Source organism: Opisthocomus hoazin, chromosome 2 (assembly GCF_030867145.1).
Source record: "Opisthocomus hoazin isolate bOpiHoa1 chromosome 2, bOpiHoa1.hap1, whole genome shotgun sequence".
Classification (NCBI taxonomy): domain Eukaryota; kingdom Metazoa; phylum Chordata; class Aves; order Opisthocomiformes; family Opisthocomidae; genus Opisthocomus; species Opisthocomus hoazin.
In genome coordinates this window covers 39,131,003-39,155,442 of record NC_134415.1, presented here as the reverse complement: position 1 = coordinate 39,155,442, position 24,440 = coordinate 39,131,003, and the positions used below count along the sequence as shown (strand labels likewise).

The 24,440-nt window shown below is 38.8% G+C and overlaps 1 protein-coding gene across 1 annotated transcript; it reads left to right on the top strand.

The window, feature by feature from the left end:
* The first annotated feature begins 2 nt into the window (after positions 1-2).
* Positions 3-24,440, top strand: APLF (aprataxin and PNKP like factor). Its single transcript, XM_075413292.1, has 9 exons — positions 3-193; positions 1,002-1,153; positions 2,407-2,537; positions 5,235-5,409; positions 8,181-8,569; positions 14,599-14,724; positions 17,245-17,291; positions 18,723-18,761; positions 23,440-24,440. Exons 2-9 carry the CDS (start codon positions 1,055-1,057, stop codon positions 23,640-23,642), a joined length of 1,209 nt encoding a protein of 402 aa, XP_075269407.1. The 5' UTR covers positions 3-193; positions 1,002-1,054; the 3' UTR covers positions 23,643-24,440.

The following is a 24,440-nucleotide window of genomic DNA, read 5'->3' as shown; positions in this document are numbered from 1 at the left end:
GGGGGCCCGCGTCATCACACGGCGCCCGCGCGCCAGCGGCCCTCGGCGGGCGGTCCCGTCCCGGAGAAGCGGAGCCTCGGTCGCCGGTTCGACGGCAGCTGCGCTCAGAGGGGCCCCGCCCGGCCCCCCGTGAGGGGAAGGGCTCCAGAAGGCCACCCCCCGCCGCCGGTGCGCTGCGGACCCCCGCCCCGAGGTCAGCGTGGTCCTGTGCCCTCCGTCCGCTGCGTTCGGAGGGGAGCACGCCGGAGCCCCGGGCACGTCGCGCCGCCGGCGCCATGGCGGGGGGGAGCCCGTGCGGAAGCGAAGGCTCTGGAGAGGGAGAGGCCTGGGGGGGGCTGTCTGGGGAGGGGGGCAGAGCCCGGCCGCTTGTGTCTCTCCTCACGAGGAGCAGTGCAGCTGGGCGGCTTGCGCCGTCCCTGCGATGCCAGAGGCTGGGGAAGGGCCCGCAGTGACCCGAGCGGTGCTGTGCAGTGAATACCGCAGCAGTTGACTTTCTAACCCCCAGTTCTTTGTGCTGGTGACTCGACTAGCGGAAGGGCAAAGCGTTAAAGGAAGAACGATTGCGGTTTCGGGGCGCTTTCACGATGGAAAGTACTTCAGACATGGCGGCTCGGAGCTGAGGCTTTTAAAACCAGCGCCGGAGCATGTGGTGTCACCTCGGAGCTGCAGACTTGTAGCCCTTGGTGAGAGCTTGCCGAGAAGTGCTGGGTTCGTTAGGCATCTGGCCCTGAAAACTGTGAACCTTAACGTTGTTACCTGAGTTTTAGTCTACAATCAACGTTTGAGAAGTCAGCAGTGATTGGAAGGTCTCAAAATACTTCTAGTGGAAGGTGGAAGGGAAGGCGTGTGTATTTCCTCTGTTCTCGATCTAACAGTATGTTACATTCAGTTTAGAAGTGTGTTAATGGTAAACGTTCAGACCAAGTTCTGTGTCTGAGGAAAAAGTACACGTTTTTATTTGTGATGAGTTTGACTAGCTAAAAGTAATTTTGCTTTGTCAGGAAAAAATCAGGAGGCTGATGCAGAAGAAGGACCAGCTGTTCATCCTGTTAAGATGTCTTGTAGTCCGTCGTTGATAGAACCAGCATGTTCCAACTCTGAGATACAGGGAACTGCAAAAATGAGAAAAAGTGATGCTACTTCCAGACATCTGGTGGGTGTTTTTTTTTTTAATTAAATTTAATATTTGTAAGCAGCAGTTGAAAATTAACTAAAGGCGTGGTGTTTCTTAAAGAATTTTTTTTTCCTGAGAAGTAAATGACAACAATCGAAGTTGTATATTGATAATATCTGTTGTTTATTTATTTTGATTGTGTGCTATACAAGTATATAAGAGTATTTGTTGTGTATGTGTGATAATTATACTGCAGTAATTGGTTCTCTGGAATATACAGAAATTGCTGTTGCTAAAGGAATATTTTGAGCTAACAATATGGTAGCTGAGTTCAATGCTACAGAACAAAGTCCAGTTCTGGTCTGCATCAGTGCTCTAAGTACCTGTGAAGGCCTAGGGGAATGAATGACTGACTTTCAGACAGCCTAAAAGCCCCTGAAATTTATGTCTGGAGAGCCTGTGGCTGGACTGTAGATGCCTTGTGCTGGCTGTAAGTGATACCTCTTTATAGTGTACTAACAGCCTATTTCATTTGAATTGTACAGCTGTGATGGAATTGTGTTGTTTAAGATCCATATCAACATGCAGATAAATAATCCCCCAGTTTTTCCTTGGCAGCCAGAATGCTGTCTAGCAAAACAGAGTTTTTAAAGCAAATGTCTTTTGCTTTTTTTAAACGTTGCTGAGTAACATGTCTTTCAGACAGTCTGATAAATAGTGTATGGAGTCAGTGGGATTTTTCTTACGTCGTCTGTTGTGTTTCCAGCAACGTGATGCTAAGAGGAGCACATTGGTCAACGTCATTGTTTGGTAGATAACCACATACGACAAATGAAGTGTCAGCCTTTACTGTAGCTGAGATTCCTGGGATGGATAGTTAGCTTTTAGTAAGCAGAGATTCAAACCGATAATATTACTTTCATACATAAGTATGTACTGAACATGGCTTTGGTGTGTTTAATTTGTTTAGAGTGTGGTTCCTTTCTGGAGAAGGGAATTGAGAGAATGCTAGCAAGACTTGTCTGGCTTTTGACAGCTAGGCATTTGTTTGTTAAACATCTTTCTCTTATTTCTATGTGTTGCAACTCTACAGCAAGATGCTGATATAACTCTTCTATGAAACTTCCGGTCTGTAGCCTTTTAGATATTTATTCTGGAGGTCTAAGGAGATTTTTTAGTAGGTAGTCAACTAAGCTTCGTTTGAAGGACAGAACTGTGTTCAAACTTGTGTTCTCGTTTTTCCACCTCTTTTGTAACTGGAGAAAGGTACTAAACAGTAAATATTGTTTCAGGTTCCTCCTGATGATGATAATGAAAGTGAACAGTCAAAATCTATTCAAAGAAAGAGAGTGCTTCCATCTTGGATGCTGGAAAGAGACCTGCTGGTTCAGAGGATTTCTGAGCCTGTAATTAAAGAAGGTAGGTTTGCCGTGTAATGTGTTTGCATACAAATATGCATTTATGTGCTTCGATTTAATTTTCTTAAATTGTAATTGTGGTAGTAGAAAATATTAATTTGTTACTTCTCATTCCATGTTCTGTGACTGGCACCTGACAGACACTGACTTCTGTTGTCTCCTTTGTCATCAGTCCTACAGGTGTGACATAGTTCTTTCTGATCAGTTGATTTTCTTTTTGTTCTTTTTTTTTTTTATGCTAGGTAATAGACTCGCTTTGGACAGCTGAACATCTGATGTTTTGGAGCCCTTTCCTATAAACTCACCTGTCTTGTTAATATGTAAATTCTAGGTAATTTCTGTGCCTTTAATTCCAAGCCTTCTCCACATTGAAGTCACTGATTGCCCTTCTAAATTTAGATTCTTCTAATTTCACAGGTTTTTAAGGTGAAGCTTTTTCCTGGCAATGGTGCGTGTTAGTTTATTTTTAACTGTGACTGAATCAGACTTGCTCATGTAGTCCAGAGTTTCTTCCTAGGAGGAGGGTTTCATCAAATTATAGTAGTTTCTTATCAATATGAGGCTAAAATAGTATTGCATTCCCTCGTGTCCTTCCTGTGAAAGGAAATTGCTGAATGTACGATAAATTTCTACCGCTGCGTATCAGCGTTAACAGCAGCAGAATACTGTGTTTAGTCTCTATCAATGGGAGACACAAGGGTGCCGCATTGGCACAATCCCAGGAAAATTACCAGCATGTCCAGCTTTGTTGCTGGGAGCTTGTAAAGTCTTCTAAAACTGCCTTTAGACATTCTCTGACAAACTTACGTGAAGGCATTTATTGCTCTGATGACTTTTATGGATGGAACTGGAGAACTAAAGAAATGTGCGAAGAGAAGGAAAATGACTGTGTACAGTAACAACGCTCCCCCAGCGTTTCTGTCTTTCTGTGTGCCGAAGACAGCACGCCTCACCCTGCTTGCTGTTCTGTGGTGAGATGTGAGGTGGTTTAGGTGTTAACTGCTGAGTTTCCTTCGCTGGTCTATTGAAGTGTATGAACTGTGGCTGGTGTGTGTGTGTCCGCTCCTCTGTGTCCAGCAGCTATTCTGTAAAGTCTGTTTCCACCTGCTATTTCTGCTGAGATGACGTAATGGAAAAATTGGGCTCCTGATGTCCGGGTAGGCCTGCAGAAGTATTTTGTGTAGTGCCTGATGAATTGCTTCTTGTCTTCTGTAGTAAATGCAGCTGTCTGGATGGATTGACCTGGGGCAGGCTTTAAACACCTCTGTCTTGTGCTGTTGGTTACCATGCCCTTTCCTTTCCTCAAAAGCTAATTTTGAGGAAATTATAAGAAGCAAAAGAAACTCTCCCCCCTCCCCCCCTTTCCAAATCTAGGCTGTTCCCTGCTGGCTTATTCCCTTGGATGTAAAAATTGCGTGTACCAGAGGACTTCCGCTGGCTATGTTCAGTTGTAGAGTTCTGCACTGCTGTGATTGTTTTCTTATGATTGGCTTGTTTGGTTTTTCTGGGGGTTGGGTTTTTTTGTTTGTTCGGTTTTTCTCTAGAAGTGCTATAATATTTGTTATATACATGTATATAATGTTTGTTTCAAAGACTGAGCGGTTTGATCACATGGGTGTTGAGAGTTGGAGCTGTGTGGGTAAGCAGTATCTGCGTGCTGTTGAAGGCCTGACCTTGAGGGAGCTAGGGATACATACGAACACTACTGGAGCTGTTTAAAAATTCATTACGTGAGAAGATGATTCCAGCTTAGAATGGGCTGCATTAATGACACAACCAATCTCTTCTGCAAATCTAAAATATTTCCTTAAAATTGTGAAATAGTTTGCATCTTTTTAAGGTGGTATTGGATGGGAAGGTAGAGAGTAAAACTAAAATGCTGCCGATTTATTTTTCTTCTGTCTGTCTTCCTGCTGGAAAGGGAACACTCATCTGTGGTTTTGAAGTCAGAGATTAAAATTTGAAAGAATTCCTTGCTTCATACAAATGACTCTGGCATGTCAGTATTTTTTGAAGAGGGGGGGTTTTTGAAGTCTTGCAAAATAGCATGAAGCATCTTCCTTCTGAATGTGTTTTGCAGCGGATGGAGCTGTAATAAAACCAGGACAACAGCCCTACCTGTCTCCCAGCTGTATATCCAGAAAATACTACAGAGAACGTAGTTTTCTGGGATGTGAAGGTTTTCAAAGAGAGGCACAGTGTTTGCTGTGTTTCTGTCAGTTACTGGCTGATGAAATAATCAACTGTGACATGGCTGACTAGGCAAGTGGGCATACTCTGATTTTTGCCATGTCGTAATTGATTGATGTTTGCGTGATAAACTGGTAGTCTGAAGTGATACTTACACAAAAGGTCTGCCGTAATAGTCACCCTTAAACATGTGATTTACTCGATCAGCTTCTGTTGTGTAAATGAGGTTGTCAGTCATACTGATACAGTCAGTCCAGAATATCCTTTTTAGTAAATTTATTTCCTCCAAATTTCCCCCTCAAGCATCTGTTTCATTCTAAACTGTACTTTTTACTCCCATAAGCAGGAAGTGAAAAATGTATTGTTGAAACAGCGCATGCACAACTGCTGCTATTTCTCATGCTCTTTGCCCAGTGTTCTGCTTCAATGTAGCTTTAGATTTCTAATGTGGTTAGGATTTCACTGTAAAAATTGCATTCCAAAAGTACGCTTTTATTTTTCTTTTAAGGTAGTAGAATGAAAAAAGGCCAAGAAAGGGATGAAAGTAATGTGGAGTCATTAAAATCAGAAGTAAATGTGCAGCAGAAAAAAAGATTAGCTTCTGAAGAAACGATAGAGGATTTTGAAGGTGAAGAACAAGATCAAGGGAAAAGGAGCTGTCTTTCCATCCCTGTCCTTTCATCTCAGGTAATTTTTTGGCTCAAGGCAGAACCATGGTATTTTGAAGAATGAGAATGTAGTTGGGAATGTCACGCTGAAGGTTGGGTCTACAATAAAACTATGCGTTCTGCTTGTGATTTGTTGTTTGAGAGTTGTTTTGAAATGCCAGTCCATTGGACAGCTCTATAGCAAGGATCCTGGAAGCCTTCAGAGACCTGGTTTTCTGCACTTCCTTCCTGGGGTGTGGGATTTAGTCCCAGAATGTTCTACAGAAATACCAGACTTTCAGCTTTACAGCAAAAGGCTGGAAGATGTGGGCCAAAGGTCTGGTCCTAGGAGTGGCTTGGTGTGTGGTTTCTATTTCCGGGAACCCTTTAGGGATAGATAGGTGATGGTATGGTGCTGATGTAATGTAGCAGTGGAATTTGTCCAAATTAGTGCCATTCTAGTTGGTGAAATTCTGTGGTCAGAAAATTATGGTATGTGGTTTAGCAACCACTATGTTTTGAAGATATCAGGGAGTGTGCTTAGGCCACTATTACAAAATCTGGTCAAAAAAAGGAAAAATAAAAAAAGTAATCTGAAATCCAGAACGGATCTGTGGCAGTGAGTGAAGAGACATGTCAGTCCAGCTGGTCAGTGTGTCTGTGTATCCCCAAAGTACAGCTGCGTTTATAGGCAGTTAAATACTTACTGATAGCACCCTGCTAGTAATGAGAAGAGAAGGATCATTATCAAAGACAAACAAAACATATTCTGGTTAGAGCGAATTGAGGCTTTCACTGACTTTTAAGTGAACAACCTGGGGAGGTGTTTCTAATCTCTAGCGTTAGAATTGCCTGGATCTGTTTTAGGATCTGATAAAATACTTAAATAACTATTACTTGATACGCTTCATTGGTTTTGACACTGAATACGGGTGGGGGTTGGTTTTGTTTCTTAATTAAATATGAAGGTTAATTGAAATTACCATCTCATGGATAGCATACCCTTCAGGATAGTTTTGATATAACACAGTGGTATCTTTTAATCTGAAGAAGTGTTCTGAGTGGTGAGCTTTGTTGTTGGCTAGGTACATTAATACCAGCTGCAGCGCTAATTTCTCTTTGTGAGATTATAAGGTGAGTGACTATATAATAAATTACTTCATATTGCAGTTTGTGAGTATGAAGCCTTATGTATTTTCTCCTAATGATTTCATAAATAATTTGTATCTTGAGCAGTGTAAGAAATTGCCTTCAGAAATCTGCAGAAAAATAATGGGTTAGGGCAAGCAAAAGTAACAATCATAGAGATCTCTAAAAGATTGGAATTTTGATAGCAAAACCAAAATCACTTGCCTGCTGTCATACTTAAGGCAATTGAGAAAATCTGCTGTTGGGTAGGAAGTCAAAAGAAGCTTAATTCTTCAAAGCAGCAACAGCCACCAGATGGCAGTGAGGTCATACACACGTTATAACCAGTGCCACTAGTGCTGTTGTCGCTGGTTTTCCTTCCTTGCAACCTGTTTGTTAACTAGTTGACAGAATAGAAATGAAGGTGTTTGCTCTCGTTAGGTACAATATAGGCAGTGGGTTGAAGTATGTAGTAGAGAAGACACAAGTGGGAGTGACAAATTAATTTAGTCTTCCTTTTTCAAATGAAGGCATGTTTCCTAAGATACAGTTGTTTGCTGAGCCTTATTTTGGGAGTCTTGATGAAAGAGTCATCTTTGTCTCTAGTTTGACTTACTAAATATGCTGCTGTCAGGATCGTTCGATATTAATGCTGACTTTGCTCTTTGTTAACCAAAATCAGAGACAATTATATTTGAGCAGCAATGTGATTAAGATTTTGTGAGACTTGCATTGAAAGGAACAAAATCGAATGGGAAACCACCAGCTGATTTTCAAGCTCTGCCAAAAACATCCTTGTAAACTAAGTATAGATTTACTGGAGAGGGAACCTAGGTAATAAACTTTAGAGAGCAGAGACCTTTGAATAACTCTGTAGTGTATCAAAGTAGTTCAGCCATCAATATAGGTATGTTTCCAGGTGATGTCTTGGTTGTTGGGACAATGGCCTTGTCTTGGTTATGTATCTCATTCTTTTTCTAAAACACACGTCTCTTTATTTTAAGTGTACCTGTGTTCCAAAGTTTAAAATTCAGTATTTGTCAAGAGTGAGATTGTTGACTTATGGTATCTACTGACAAACTGTTCTATGATTTAGTCATTAGCTGAAGCATACAAGATGTATTCGGATGGGATTAAGCTTGAGGTGCATATCATGAATTCCCCTGTATCTCCCGTATGTAGGTAAATATATCTATATCCCATATACCTTGGTACTTAAGGGATTAAAATTGATTCTTGTATAGGAATTTACATTCTTCTAGAGTCTACTGTATCTTCACAAGTATAATCCCCATTCATTTTTCAGGAGCAGTACTTTTAATTGAAAATTAATTTAAGCTAAAGTCCTTGGACTATTCACAAACTGCAGTGGTGAGAGAGAAGCCCGTCTGTGTTACGAGGGAACTGAAGCTGAGGACAGGAGTTCTAGGATAAATTTTTCTTTAAATTGTGTCTGTATGTTCTTAACTCGAGCCTTTCATTCAGCAGCTAACTTCAGTTTGGAAAGTGGAGTAGAAGATTTTAAAGGCTGGATCAGAAGATCTTTTGAGGTCCCTTCCAAACTGGGCTATTCTATAATTTTGAAAACTAGAGTGATGAGATAAGGCAGAGTTTGACCTTAACGCTTTGAATTCTGAAGACTGTAAATTTTCAGGTCCTTCAAAATGTAACCTTGTTCCACAGAATACATCTGGATTTCCCCTTGAGAGTACCATGAGAAGCATGGAAGGAAGTGGCAAGACTGGAACAAAAACCCCTGGAAGTTCTCTGGAAAAAAATGGTAGGCAGCTGCATAGTAAGTGGTCTAAAAGAATAGGTCACATCTCCAATAAAACAAATGTAATTGAGGAAACAGAAAACAAAGAGCAGATTACTGGTTCTACAAGCCAACAAGCTCACTGGGGCAGGACTTCCCAATATTTTGGTGCCCAGGAAGGGATTCTTGAGCCTGATGCAAATCTGGATTACGAGACTGAGATTTCTGATTCAACCAGAAGTGCAGATGCTTCAGAAAGCTCCAAACAGATCAAGCGTAAGAGGACACCTTGCATGTATGGAACAGGCTGTTACAGGTAAAGCAAAATTAAAACTAGCTTAAGATAGCTTACTGTTAAGAAGTAATGTACTAGCTATGGAAGAGAAAACAGTAAAGTTGTTACAAGCTTTGATTTGAAAAAAAAATCTTTCAGTAAGCAGGGGACTGATGAGAAACAAATGGCATAACAAGAGTTTTTTAAAAGTGTAAAAGGAGGAACCAGGATGTCTTGCTAACTGCTAGTATAACCCAAACAGGGGATGAAGTACTTCAGCAAATCAAAAGATGAAGTGTTTTAGGAAATAAGAAACAAAGGCCCATTTTAAAAAGAAAAGAAATAAAAAAACCTGTGTGTACATTACATGTACCAGCAGGGAGAAGAGATGTAAATGTTTGAAATGCTCAACTTAGACACTCTAGGCTAGTATTATTAGCAGATGAAATTTCTATGAAAAATGATTGTATTTATTGAAGTTACTGCATTTTTTGTGATCTGAATATTTAAAATATTTATTGTATATCATCCCTAAATAATCAAGAATTACTCTTGCTATAAATTGGCTAGTCCCTTCCTAAAACAAGAACAAGGCATACTTCCAAACTTCATGTTAACCCTTATCTGGTCAGTGTCTTTGGTAATACTTCAAGTGAAGAACAAATTTGTTTTTTTTTCCTCCTACTCATATCCTCTCACTTCATACTGAAAGGTCGGTCATATAAATGTTTTGTGCGATACAAATGTTCCAGTAATGTTCCAAAACACTGGTGCTGAATGCTTGGCTTCGTGATAGTTCTTTCTGCCCGGAAAACATCTGGAGTGCCATGTGTTAATATTTCAAAGGGAAGATACAAATCTACATGTGGTCTTGAGGCTAGCAGATGACCAATGACCTGAGGACTGCATTGAGGAGAAGGCTTTGAGCTCTACATAAATCTGTGTACGCTGTAAGCACAAAAGATAAGGCTAAGCCAGGAAACAGGGGCTCGCCACCCTGAGTCCCCCGGCCTTCTTTGTTTCCGCCAAGGGGCTTGCACAATGGGAAAAACAGTGAGGTTGTTTAGAAAACAAGCACAAGTAAATGGATTGTTTACATTTGTGTAAATCAGAAGTGTAAAGCTGTTACACTAACAAATACATCTGATTTCCAGCTTTCATGTAGCTCTTTTTCACATATCTCAAATTTTGTCCCGTAATGAATATGATGAAAACATGTTTTATTAGGCAGTTGAGATGATCCAGGAGTACAAATGCAGCCTCTAGTTTGCTCCAGCTACTTTTAATTTTGCTAAGACAGGTTTTCTCTTGTATGGGGATTAAGCTGATTTAATGCGCTAATATCTGAAGGATTCCTAATGTTTATGAAGTCAAATTTTAGTTACAGGTAATATGGAATAGGAGTCTATATATGCACATTTGTTCTTGGGTCTTTATTCTAAAACTGTTGGCAGCAGTAATATTGTACTGAGAAGTTTGTAAATGTGAAGTATCAAAAACATCAGCTTTGATCTGCAGGAAGTGTCCTGAGATTAAACCTGCTTGTTTGCAGCAAAAAAATACGCTTTGTAGTCTGTCTTAGTGTTTGCTTTTAATACAAGACTGCCAAGTAGTCTTTCTGCATTAATGGGATAGCTGTTAGATTAAAGCAAGCCATTGCAGTTATCCATATTTTTAGCAGAACATGTACGTAAGTGTGACATGAATGTATGCTTTGAAGGAACACATTGATAGCGTATTCAGTTTTTCATAGTGTACTGTTTTTCTTGAGCAAAAACTAGTTTTTAGAGGAGCTATTTTGAGTATACTTTTGAGTTCAGTGGGTAGTTGGTTTGCCTCTTCTTCATTACTTTAACCTTATGAAAGGTGTCTTCTAACAAGATGTGCTGTAGAAGTCAGCATCTTAAATAAGTACTGCTTTGGTAACCGTAACATTTCCTTAAAGTTTTGTTTGTTGTTTGGTTTTTTTTTTTTTTTCTGGGTGAGGTTTCTTATTCATAAAATGTAATTTATTAAATAACTAAATGCTGTTCAGAGTGCTAGTCTTTATTTTGTAAATTCCTACTAAGAGATACTTGTACTCTGGATACAACTTAGGCACATTTGGTAGATGAGTAGTAAAATAACACAAATTGAAAAGATTAAATGTTAGTTCTCTTAATTTTATTAGATTTCTCTTAACACATATCATAAACATTTAGGAAATTGTTTTGTAACCCATAGTTCAATTTCTTCATTTATGAATTTGAAAACATTGCTTTTGAAAGAATCAAGCTTGATGCACACCTCTTGCTCCAGGAATTCTTTTTGTCGTTGTCCTTCAGTGTCAGATTCTCTTTCTGAGGTAGCCTGAAGCTTTACCAAATTGAAAGAAACTGCTGTTATCTCCAGGAGGCAAGGTGCTCTGTTTAGGTTGTATCTATGTTTATTGTCAAGGAACTTGCTCTTTGAATACTGTCTTGTTTTAGTTTTCTTGTCTGCTTCTTGTTTTTTCCGAAGTTAGAAGAATAGGGAATTAAAAATAGATCCAAACCCAACCCCTCTTTTCAAGGGCTGCATAGAAGGGGTGCGGTAGACCTGAACTCTCATATCTAAAACCAGAACCCATTTATTTTTGTCCGCAGTTCTGTCCTGTTGCTAGCCTGTGATACAGTGCTCTGCTGACTGGGTGCATGTAAATCTTTCCCATAACCGTCAAAGCAGGGTAGGCTCAACCAACCTTTGGATCTGTATGTGCATTCTTTTAAATATTTTTGGTTTTGTTTGTTTATGAAAATAAGTATTTTTCCTTTCACCTCAAGCTTGTAGATCAGGCAGCTGAAGACCTGCCTCTGTCTGTTTTTTGAGTCCTGTCTTCTAATAAGACTTACGATTTAGAACTTGCAAACATCTTGTGGCGTAACTTCGGGCTTGAATTCTATGGCTTTGTAACTGCTGCTGGTAATTCATTACGTCTTCACTACCAGTTTCTTTAGTAGATGAGAAAATAAGCCCTTGAGATGGCAGGGGTCTTCTGCATGTGATTATGAAGAGCCAGGGATTCTGACCTAATCACTTAAAAGCTTTTCCTAAACCAAGTTCAAGTTGCTTTCGGTAGCAGCACAGACAAGAAAACTGTCCTAAATATTTCACTGAGCAATGCTGAACTTCTGCTTGAGATGGCTGTATTGGTTCTGAAGAACTTCAGAAGTTTCATTTGCATAATCTTTATTTACGTAATTTTCTGTGTCATGAAGTGATGAAATTTAGAGCTTCTGCGAAAGCAAGTTGCAGTAACTGTGTGAGTATATTTATGAGAAGGCAAATCTCCCATAAGACTTTATTCTTGAAGTAGGCTGTTAATTGGTTAATTTTTGTGTGAGTAAAGCTTAATGATTTTGTTTGATTAAATAAATAGCAAATTCCTCAGCAGTGTGGTTTTATTGTGAAACTAATTAACTTTGGAGTGCAACTTACGGCATGATAGACGTTGTGCTCTTACAATTCAAATTTCTTGTGTCTAAAAAAATAATTAAAAAAAACCTTCAAGCAAACCAAACCCTTAATAAAAGGAGGAAGATATAGATTTTTGCAAGAAGGGAAAATGTTCACTTAATATAAGCTATGCACTTCTCTGCTGCTTATTTTGCTGGATCTCATTGCACAACACAGAAACGGAATAAGTACAGATTATCCAGGCAAAGGTAAGGTGAAATATGATGTTTCTGCTAGTCCTGATCATCTGAAGTGGGACATATTTAAGATGCTTCACAGGTAATTTATAATTTGAGAAGCATCATCCGCTGGCCCAAAGAATCCTGAAGCCTTGTAATAGGGAGCGTACATCAAGACCCTTCCGTTTCTCTTCCTCCTTCCTCTCATAGTACTGTTTTGTTTGTTTGTTTGTTTGTTTGTTTGTTTTTTCCCATCTCCTCCAGTAAGGACTGTTTGGTGTTGTCCAAGTAGGTTTCAAAGTAAATTTTTGAAAGAAAGTGGGTAACTCCTAAAATACAAAAGGTTGGCTAAATGACAGCTATTAGGCTTTCTTTCCTTGGTGATGCTACATGTATGTTATGGTAGGAATATTTATGAAAGTGATTTCACAGAACATTGGTTGCTTCTGTATCCCTTTGAAAAGAGGAATTGTGTCACAAATGACTGAAAATTCTTGCTAATATTTCTAATAAGTTAGCTCTATACATTTAGAAAACAAAGCAAATAGCCTCTAAAATGACTTTGTTTCATCCCATTTATTTTTAAATGGGAAAAGAAGTAGGCAGCCAGCCTGAATTTGGTGTGACATTTCCTGAGAACATGTGGTAGAGTAAATGACTGTTAAATGCAACCTTGCAATGATTTCTAGTAAAAGTTATTTACTTACCCCACAGTTTGCAGATATTAACAGAGAAGACCAGGACAAGAAGTCTGGTACCTATGTAAATAGATCCAAGGGACACTGGAACTTTGATAAGTAGCTCATTGAAGAGTTTATCTGCAGCTTACTTGTTGAGCTTTCTGAGTGAAAGATACCAGGCAAATGGAGATTTAAAGTGTTAATAATAAATACCTAAGCTTCTTAAAATGCTTAAAAGGAGGCCTGAATAGCTAGTAGAGCTCACAGCGCTTGAGTAATCATTTTGCAAAAGCTGTAACAAAAGCTTTTTTTCTTATGGTGGTAGTTGAAATGCTGAAATTAATTGTTCCCTATAAAGTTCATAAGAGGTAGTTGTGATTTTAAAAAAAGAATGCCTGTGATCAGTGACGAAGCTGCTTTGTATATAGCTAGCTAGGTACGTGTTACTGGCTTTGTGCTTCTAAATGTAGCTGTAAAAAGTGTAAATTAAAGCGCTAATTACTCTGTAGTTTAAAGTTGTCATTCCTCTTGCTTGAGGCAAGCAGTTCACTTTTATAATTTGCACAAACACATTGAAGATAATGTACTCTGGGAATTAGTGTGGGAAATCACTGAAGTATTTTGTGGATGTCTTAGAAAATAACTTATTACCATATATCACATTTCTTGCTTTTAAATATTATGCTTGGGGAAAAAATAGATTTGCTTTTGGTATCGTATGTTCACTTTGAACATACACATAATTTTTGTAGTATGTTTTAATCTGTCACACGAATTTCTCCTGAAGTTGCAACCCGTTTTTCTGTGTTATTTTTAATACCACTTACAGAAGTTTTGTAAAGCAAACTCTTGTCTAAGTAGTGTTCTTTATAGCTGCCTTGTCTTGCATGGTGTGTATGTGTGTATGCAAACCTATTGCTTAGAAGCAGTAGAAATGTTCTTTCAGTGATGCGTGTATTCATATTCGTTACTTGTTCACCTTGGATTCAACTGCATCAGTGTTGTAGAGCAAAAAGTCGTGGATGCTCATAATGTGCTGTCATCACCAACACCGATGTGACTCAGCTACATGCAGAGTTGTTATGTCTTATGGTACAACTTGATGTCATCATTGTAATTGGATATTTCACATAAAATGTCATGGTAGCCTAGGCAAACCTGAGAGCATAATCAATGTATGTAATCTACTGGACGTTTCCAGTAGACTGCTCCATCTGGAATAATATACTGGCACTTGAAGTATTCAAGGAAGTAGTAACTTGCATACAGAACAGAAATAATAATGGACTGCCTGAAGCTAACAGGCGATCTCCCGAGGGTGCGGGGAATCTTTAATACCACAGTTGTTTGGCTGCCATGTGTTGGCATTTCCAGCTTGAGCTGACTTCCGTAGCGGTTTCTATGGCACTTCGATAGCTCCAGAGGGAGTCATAACTAAGCAAGATTCATGCTATACAACTGCATCAGTAGATTGTGTACGTGTTGGAGGTCTGAAACTTAAAGCTCATAGCAGATAGGAAAATTCTTGGTTTAACCTCTTTCGCAGCATGTGCTGAGACAAGACTTCTGTTATCCTGCAAGTAGGTCTTCCATTCTGTGTAAAGTTAAACACTAAAAGCTCCTCTTTATGTAACCACAGAAAAATGAGTTGTCTCTGATTCAGTAACACCTTGTCTTATCTCCACTCCTTGTATTTAAATGGCACAGTCAGTTCTCGATACATGTTTGTCTTTTGCAGGAAGAATCCCATTCACTTTCAGCAGTTCAGTCACCCTAATGACGATGACTATCACGAAACGGAGATCGTAACTCGGGATAACAATGATAACCGGCCTGAATGTCCGTATGGAACGGCTTGTTATAGGTAAAAAGCACTCTACAAGACGACTTTTCTTGTTTTACAGGTTAAGAATGTATTCCTCTGGAGTTGCAAAGTGACGGTAGAATAGTGAGTAATTCTTAATGTAAAATCTTGACTGTAGCCTTCAGAAATTGTCTGTGGACTGACTGCTACCTTTAGAGCACTAAAGTCTGTGCAGGATATTTGCTAGTGATCTCAGCTGGCAAACATGAAAACTTCACTTTTGGAACCTATTCTGTGACCTAGAGATAAATGCTTTTTCACTTGTCGACATGTAGTAAACTGTTCTTCTTTTATGTAAACAATAGTTTGTTGTTACATGTTGTTCTTGATATGCAACTTTTAGTTTTAATTTTGATAAAGTATTTGTTGAGATTTTATACAAAAACTGTTTTAATCAGTATCTGATTAGTAAGAAGGCGTATTTAAGTAACAGCAATAAAATCCGGTTTATGACTGGCTGGTACAGTTTCTTTTAAGCAATTTGTTGATTTTCTTCAAAAGACTGTTTTATTCCATTTTGTTTCTCAGTGTCTAGGTTTTACACTTTTATTTATCAGAGTTTAATGACTGCTGTGTAATTGACACAATGGACAAAAGGATATATTTTGAGGCAATAACGCTTCTGAGGGGGCATATTGAAACTAATAGCTGCTGTTAGTAAAGATTGTTCCCGAGCAGAAACGTTTGCTCCTCTCTCTCTCTCAGAAAGTGTGGTGATCCTAAAGAGCGTGTTCGATATGGAATGTAACAGATGAGGGTAGTTTTTAAGAAAAAGCCATGTTATATTCAGCTAATGCAGAATAAGTGTTTCTCTTCTGAAAAACATCTTATGAGTTGAATTTCTTATCCCAGGATGAGAAAACTGGGTTTATACTGGTAATGAAATTGCCAAGATAGTTTTCAGGAGTACAACGGATGCTTTATCCAAAACCAAAACTGTCCTTCCAGATCAGACAACCTCTGTGCTGTACTAGTTGATCATTTCTTAATCTGTGTTTCATTCTTTTGGGGTAGAGGAAAGAAGGCACCCATCAAGCAATGATAATTCTTTCAGCAAAGCAACAGATGTAATTTGAGGGGTTTTCATGTTATTTTTGTTGACCTTATTATCTGTTGGCTGTTACTTGAAGGGAGCATAATTAAATGCTATCCCTTGAGTTCAGATCAAATGCTTTAATGCTGACGATAGTAGTAAAACACTGATATAGGCAGTTCTTCTTGTTTGAGTAGTGTATTTAATAGGAGACTGTACTTCCATTTTTTTAATTCAGATAACTGTTACTTCTAATGCACTTATAATGTACTTCAGGATAGCGTTAGCTTTAGAATTGTAAATCAACTTGAAGTATGTGAATTTGTCACAAGTTATTTGATGTAAAAATAAGATTTTTCTACCGAAGAGTAACTATATTCTGTTTTTGAAGCATAAGAAAACATAAATAAGCAACTAGTTATCCAAGGTAGTCTTCACAACAGGGTATTTTGTAAAATATACAAAACTTCTGCAGTTGCAGAAATTAATTTGAAGTTTCAAGCAATGTCACGTGGTATGTCATTCTTAAATCGTAGGCTTTAATTGCTGCTTATTTTCAGAAGCAAAAATTAGGATATTGGTTTTCTTCCAAAGTTAGAAATTTTAAAAATTTTCTGCACAAAAATAAATCGAATTGAAACTATTTTAACATGCAGCCCTGAGAAAAGCCTCCAATACACTAACACGACAGACTAGCGCAATGTATGTTGGGCTAAGTTAAAACGTTAGAGCAGTATTGGATAACTGTTTGGCAGGGGAATAAATCAGTGTGTTAATGACCTAGATCACAGCCTGAATGATGGGAACATTTATTGCGGATCTAAGAGTAAATTGACTTTAAATTTTTCTTTCATTGCTTTGATGCTGTTTTTTAATAGAAGACATACACATTTGTAAATTGAACTTGCTGGATTGCAGCAACATACTGCAGAAATGAGTAATCTCTCTGAAAAATCCTCCTGTGGCCTCTCCCTGTGATCCTTCAAGACAAGCAGTTCCTTCCAAATTCTTTGATTTCCCCAAACTATTTCATATGTAGCCTTACATTGCAGAATATGGAAGCTGTGCCTGGATGTCTCAGACCTGTGATGCACTGTGCATACTTTGTATTTTATGCGCCAGAAGTTACGTTCTGATTTCATTTTTAGTGAGAGTAAATAACTGGATCAGGTCTTATTATGCTGAACAAATGCATCTCATCTTACAACTTTGGAAGCTGTCTCATCTCATGGTTTTGATCAGCAATCTGTGGGGTTTTTTGGGTTTGGGTTTTTTTTTTTTAGCGCTGAAACAAAAGGAAGTCGTATTTAACCTGATTTTTTTTACACCCTACATTCTATAAAGCTGAGACATTGCAGTAAGACATCGGTCACAGAATTTTATTTTAAAAAGAAATGAAAATTATCCATAAAATACCAAGGAGTTCTGGGCTTCTTACTTGTGGAGCAAGGTGACGAATCCAGCTTTTGCTGTTGTCTTCTTTGCAGGAAGAATCCACAGCACAAGCTAGAATACAAGCACAGTGCACCTCCAGGTAAGCCAAGTTGTTCAAAAAAACTCAATGTGGGGGGAAAAAAACCCAAACCCTGGTAGTGGATACCAGAAATATGGAATAAAATGCTTTCATCTGCTGTAAGTGAATAATATTGCATTTGCAGCTTACTCTGTATTGCCCTGCACCCTTGCTCTTCTCGAGCATGAGGTCTTGCCCTTGTCTGTGATGAGGAATGTTCCTTGGCCACTGCCAACTTGTACTCCCCTTTTCAAATGTTTTTCAACGAAAGTGAGATGGGCTGGGTCAGACACAACTGATGTAGTTTGTATGCTTTGTATCTTATGAATTGATAAAAATGCCATGTAGCGAGTGTCTATTTTCATGAGTTTAACGTTTTTACTGAAAAAGAAACATGGTATAGTGTGATATTACCACATCTCCATATTCGACTTCCTCCATTCTGAGCTGGAGTATTACAATGAAAACAGGGAATATATTTAGGTGTTACTGAAGTATTTCTCAACATTTCAAATGCATACTGCAGTAAATTGTTTCTATAGCTTTTCTCCCATCCTCACAGCAAAATGTGTACACAGAAATATTTTGTTTCAACTGTACATATTTATATCTTAAGATTTCATACTTACTTTTTATTCTTATTTTTCTTTTGATAGGAAATCCTCAGGTAACATAGAATTTTAAAGTCTTGTGATGCTCTAACTGCAAGCGTGTCGGGCAGCTTTTTTTTAATTTTATTTTTAATTTTTTTTTTTTTTGACCAGTGCTTTTCTTACTGAGAGAACAAATTTTTGCATGTATGTTCTTGAGGCTTGGAGGGAATATAATTAGAGCTGGATCTGAGTTTCTATTCTAAAATTTGCTAGTCTTTTATATTCCGGTAACTAGACTTGTTGAAAAACACAGGGGAATGTAGTGTTTACATTTTGCCTGTTCTTAAAGAATTCAAAGAGATACTTTGTGGGTTTTTTTGTGCTTTTTCTTCATTAATAGACTTGAAGATTTTTTCCACTTGAAATCCCAATGCAATAAACAATACTTCAGAACAGAACAGTTATGGAAATGTAATGATAATGTATTTTGCTTTAAAGAATCATGAGTATGACGCTATTAAGGCGAAATTGCATATATGGAAGCAATAGTGTAAAAATACTTAAATGCTTTGAAATACTCCTATTTTCTGCTTGGCAAAACCCAATCAGTATTGATGACATTTGTCTACAGATGGCATGGTTCATAATTATAAGAACAGATCATCTGGGTAATCTCTAAGGAATCATTCAATACGAAAAAAAGATTTTTTGGGCAGCAGAGTAGTTTTTATACTTGTAAATACAGCACAACCATTGCAGTATTAATTTTAATAGGTCAGTCTTCTGTTGTAGCAACCTCTATGAATAACCCTTATGCTAGGTTTTACTCTGTCCTGACTAATATTTTTCCTGTCTTTAGTAACTGAAAGAGGAACTCGACAACGAACTTCAAAAAATGGTGAGTACATTCTAATGTCATGAATGGGCACATTGGCATGGGATGCAATCATTTTGCTTTGGTTTTTGGGCGTTTAATAGTGCTGGAGATTGTTGGTAATACTTACCAGAGGAGAAAGTAGTCGTCATTTTAGTAAAACCCTGATTGCTTTTTTGCACGTAATAGTGCTGAAATTGAATTGTTGCCAGGCTTCCTGGATAAGCATACCTGTACTTCCCTGGAAGCAGACAAGAAAACAAACAGATGTTTTAGGGAGAGACATAATGTGGCGAAATTGATTCTTCCTTGCTTACACAGGGGTCATAACAGGATGAAAGGAATCCAGTATTTCATCCACAACTAGTTAAGGTTGCCCCATAAAGATTGATTGCTCTTGAAACATTGAGATATTCCTTCTGCATTGCATTGACCTTTAAATAACTTTCAAGTGATGTCTGTGCATGTGCTGATGCACTTTTCTTATACTTACTGTGTGGTACTGATGTTTCGGGTACGATACTGGCTTGTTAGAATTTAAGTGTAGAAGAAGGTTAATGCCTTTGAGTTGGGGGCAGCTTTCACTGTAAACTACATATGTATCCTGCTTATTTCAGTTTCTAGTCATCAGTGAGGATTATTTGGTAGCACAGGCAAGCTGTAGTGTCTCTTGATAATGTAAATTGTGATACTGTGTATGAACGTCTCCTCCATGTACCAGTGGCACACCTAGCTTGCTTTACTGCTGCCAACAAGGTTAACTTGTATGTGGCAGGTGCATAGATTCCAGTTTTAAATATGCTTTAGGTCTGTTTCCAGGCTTCTTCTGTGTCTCAGCTTTCAAATGTGAAGCTTCCTATTTTTTCTAAAATAATTTAAAAGTGAAAGTCTGATGATATGCCATCTTCGTTTTCACTGGCCTGAACAAGGCATGAAGATGTGGAAGTGCTGCATCTCAAGTGGAGATGGGAGCTGGCTTGCCTTCCTTCAGATCACCAAGGTGTGGCAGGGTATTTCCTAAAGAAATCCTCAAACCAGAGAGATCTGCCTTCTAGAGAAAATAAATAAAGTGCAGATAGGTGTAGTTAGTTTTCTAGGCTAAGTGTTTTGGCCTCCATTTCTGTTGTGGGTGGATGCAAGAGATAGCTTTTATTCTTCACACTGAGAAATTTCTTTCCTGTTCCATTTCCTTATCATGTACACATGCACTTTTGCCATCACTGGATGCTCGATGTGGTTGTATCTGTGCACTAGCATATTCTGAGGCGTGTTTGTTATCTGTATGCTTTGCCACATCCCCATGATGCAAGTACCAGCCCCATCTTGATCACTGCTTCCTTGTAGAAATGTGTGTTACAGCGTGGTGAGAATTGTTAGCAGCATTGTAAGAGCAGTGCATGGTTAAGATTTTATAATGAAGCAAGCTGGACTGTGTGCATCTCTAAAGTCTATTTAATCTGGAAAGTTTTAAATTGTAGCTGTGCCTTTCATAAGAACACCTTCCTTACCTGAATGGTAGATCCTGGATGTACAGCTCACAGCACGTGGTCAGCCAAGCATGACTAAGAATAGGAAAGTGCTTCTTTTGTAACCATGTAAAACTTTTGACATGGAATTGAAGTTCAGTCTGTCAAATTTATCTCCTCTTACTAAGTAAGAACCAGGGAAGAATTGATACCCCATGCACAGGGAGAAGGAGGGAATTCATTAATTAAAGTGCTGCTCCTGTTTGCTGATTTTTTTAATATTTTCTTTCAATGTGTTGTTGACTGACATGCTTAGCTCTCTTGAGGGCAAAGCTTGTAAAAGGTTGGGCTCAGTAAGCCCACATCTGAGGCAGTCGTACCGAGCCATGCAAGGTTGCACAGCCAAACAGGGCTCCATTAACCTTTACTTGGTGTCATTTGGCACAACTACACTGTTAAGCACAGCAGGATTAATTTCCATACAAGTGTATGTAAAGTCCACAAGCCAAGAAAAAAAGGGTACCGTCTACATGATGTTTGACATATTTAACAGTTTTAGTCTTAATTTCTACCAGAGGGATTGCAAATTGCTAGTAGAGAATGTGGTATATGTTCTGAGAAATAATCTAAGGCTAATTGCTGGGGGAATAGTTGTAAGGGAGGAAGAAAAAGAAAAAGGTCAGAGTTATGCTGTCAGTAAATTGTCACTACTGAATGACCTCACTACATGGTTGCTGCTTAGCAGGGTGACCTGGTGTGGCTATGGACTATGCAGGGTTCTCCTAGATGCTTCTTTGTAATTAGCTCACTTCCAAATACAACTGTCTGAAAGGGGTGGTCAGCAAGCTTTTTCTCCTGACATTATGGAGAAAGTTTCAAGGTCACCTTTATAAATACAGTGCTAGGGAAAAGGCAGAATTGTGCTTGATGAGCAGCTTTAGGGGCTGCGAGGCTGAATTAAACTATAGCGGAAAGAGGTGGAGTGGCAAGACATGGAAGGAAGTGCATTATTCACTGTTGAAATCTAAAAGCATTGATGTACAGGGAGGAAAAACATAATATACTCCTTGTACAGTTGTAGGAAAAATATGTCAGTAATCCGTATTTTGCCAGAATTCCTACTTCTGTTGTAAAATACCACCCACAGTGCTGTGGAAGTGAAGAGCAGCTTTTCTTTGCTAAGCAGATCTTGGGCTTATTATTCTCATAAGCTTAGCATGAGAAGAGGGATTTTGTTCTTATTGTATTTAGCATCTTTGTTTTGACCTCTCCCCTCCAAGACATACTTCATTCTGCAGGACCATAGTCTGAGATTCTTACAAGAAGTCTGGTAGACAATGAACTGGCAAGCATAATAGTGGATTACAGCTCACATTGACAGTTCACATTTTCAGGATTTTTCTGCTGGGTGGTGCACAGTTAGTCCTTGAAAGAGTATAGATTGCCACCCGTAGATTTCTCAGTTACATTATTGGCTGTGTCACACATGGCTGACATGATTCTAGGAGGTCATTCTGGTGCCTCTGTAGCACAATTCACCCGTAAAATTGTGCATCTTTAAGAAACTTATCTAGTGCTGCAAATGCTTCTGAAAACCTTGCGTGAGAGTTGCTATAGAGTATAAAATGTTAATCAGACCATAAGAGAATTCTGGAATAGTAACGATCCCACTAGTAGAAAAATGTAATGGATAGAGGATGTGGTACTGATGTTCTCGTTTGTTCACCACACGCATAGCTGGAGTGCCTGGAGCCCTGGCCTGAGGTTTCAAGAGGTTGCTAAGAAATGCTTATGATTAATATAAATGTTGGTGATTTGGACTGGGATCTGTAGCTGAGAAAAAAATACATGTTTATAGTTTCATATGAAGGATGATTAGAACTACTGAACAAATAAATTACCTCTATGAGATTGTTGACAGGTTATGACTAGATGAGATAATGCAAAAATTGGAGGCTGGGAAGAAGAGGAATGGACATGGTTTTACTCAGAGGTATGATTTAAGGGCAGAGTAACACAATTGGAGTATTAACAGACTGTGGCTAGTGAGGAACTGTGGGCATGTGAGAAAAAGGGAGATAGTGTAGGCTTGTAGAGTGAGGGTTACACACATCTGCCAATATCAGGAAGCAGTGGAAATAAAGATTCACAGCTACTGATAAGTAAAAGGAGAAGGCAATGCTGGCATAGCAGCAGCTTTGTATAGATACTACCAAGTCAGATAGATAAGGCTTCTTCAGGTAGTGGAATTACCCTGCCTCCGGGAATTGGTTTAAATGTGCCAATGTATTCAAGCAATTAAAAGAATACTGCAAGACAAGCTGTCTAAACGAGTTTAGCAAAACACTGTGAACAGCATCCATTTCTGGTAAATAGAGGTTTCTGAGTCTTTGATTCCTGTCAATATAGAGTATTGTGAAATACTATGAAGGCAGAAGGCAAGTTGATCACAAAATGTAAGTTGTGAAGAAGACGGATGGACAGCAGATTAGAAAGCAGCATAATAGAACAGACTGAACTGGGAAACAGATAGGCTGCACCCACTCAGGAAAGAAGCGTTCAGCATTTATTGTTTCCTTAACCCGTGTTCAGAAAGGAAGCACAGACTATCCAGCATGGATCCAAGCTGAGAACGTAGGAGACGAGTGACCTAGCAGATGCCCTTCTCTCGCCTGAAGCTCAGGAAAGAAGTGAATGGGAATTAAAAGCCATGTCAGGTTGCAAAAGGGTATTACTATAAAATAGCCTTCAGTAAGTATGGATAGATGAAGACAGAAAATCTAGGGTCCAAATAGCCGCCTAGCAATACCTAGACGCTAAATGGCAAGATAGCTGTATTGTTTAGGTACAGAAGTAGCAGGAAGAGGACCAGGAAAATTGTGTGTGCCACCGTTTAGGGAAAGGAGAGTTATCAGAAGGTGTTATCTGGTGCTGTTTTCTTCTGATATCAGAAGATGTTGACAGAAGAGACCTGATGCTGTTTTCCAAGTGCTGGAACAAAAGCCAATAAGGAAAGCTTTCTAAGTGATCAGACTGGTAAGTGCTGCAGTAGGGGTCAGAGAGAGATCGTACAGTTTTTCATGAAAATCTTGAACATCAAAATAGTAAGCATTGGGTAAAGTGCTTTAATTGATTCTCTCTCCTCTTGAGGAGAGAGACTAACTGGGTAGTCTCTGCAGGGTCTCTTTCTTTCTGTACTTATAATTCATGAATATATGACATTTTTGTCCCTACAGGAAAAAGGGCTGAGGAGAAAGACGGCGACAATGGTGAACCAAATGAATATGACCCTAATGACAGCTTTATAGATGATGAGGAAGAGGAGTGCGAACCTACTGATGAAGACTCTGACTGGGAACCAAGTTCAGAGGAGAAAGATAACGAAGATGTTGAAACGCTTTTGCAAGAAGCACGTAGATTTGTTAAGACCAAAAAGTAGCTGCACAGAACAGTGTCATGAATGTCTGATCTGATTGTGTTAAAACTTGGATGCGCAAGGGGAGGAATTGCTTGGAAAACTTGGGTTTTTTTCCTCAGTGACGTAGGCAATACAGGAAGATTTTAATGGGGACGAGGGGATTCAGCAATGCCTTTCTTGTCTATATGTATTATTTTGGTGTTTTGGGGTTTTTTAAGTGGTGAAGCTGGAGGACTGAGCTCTGTTTTTTATGGGTGGTTTTTTTTTCTCATCTGTTTCTTTTGCAAGACCATTGGTGTCTCATAGTTTAAAACACAATTTAAAAGGTTCTTAGTGCTTCATCTTCCTGTGCTTGAAAGAAATACTGGCATTAGGAAAGCCTTTTATTTTTCTGAAACACAATATATACTGTGTTGAATGAAGAGGAGTTGCACTTCATGCCTGCCGGTGTCGCAGACTAATTATTGGCCATCACTGGAGAATCTGTCTAAACCATTTTTTAATGATCTTTTGAGTTAGTGCAGTCTTAAACTTCATTAGTCTGCTACTAGCCTCCCTTTTAGGTGTCATTTCTTTGATTCTCTTGAGTACAGTGGTTAAATACAGGTTGTCTAAATCACTTGTGAACAGTGTCTCAAGTGTATCAAACCACTTGGTTGTCTCAACAACATTTGTGGTGTATTTACTCTGATTACAGTAGTATCTTGTTCCATACATGTACCTCGCTGGAATTGTATTCAGTTCATGACAAAGCTGAAGTCTTGATGACTGTATTTTTGCACAATTAAACTTGTAACATACTAAGGGAAAAACTTGTAA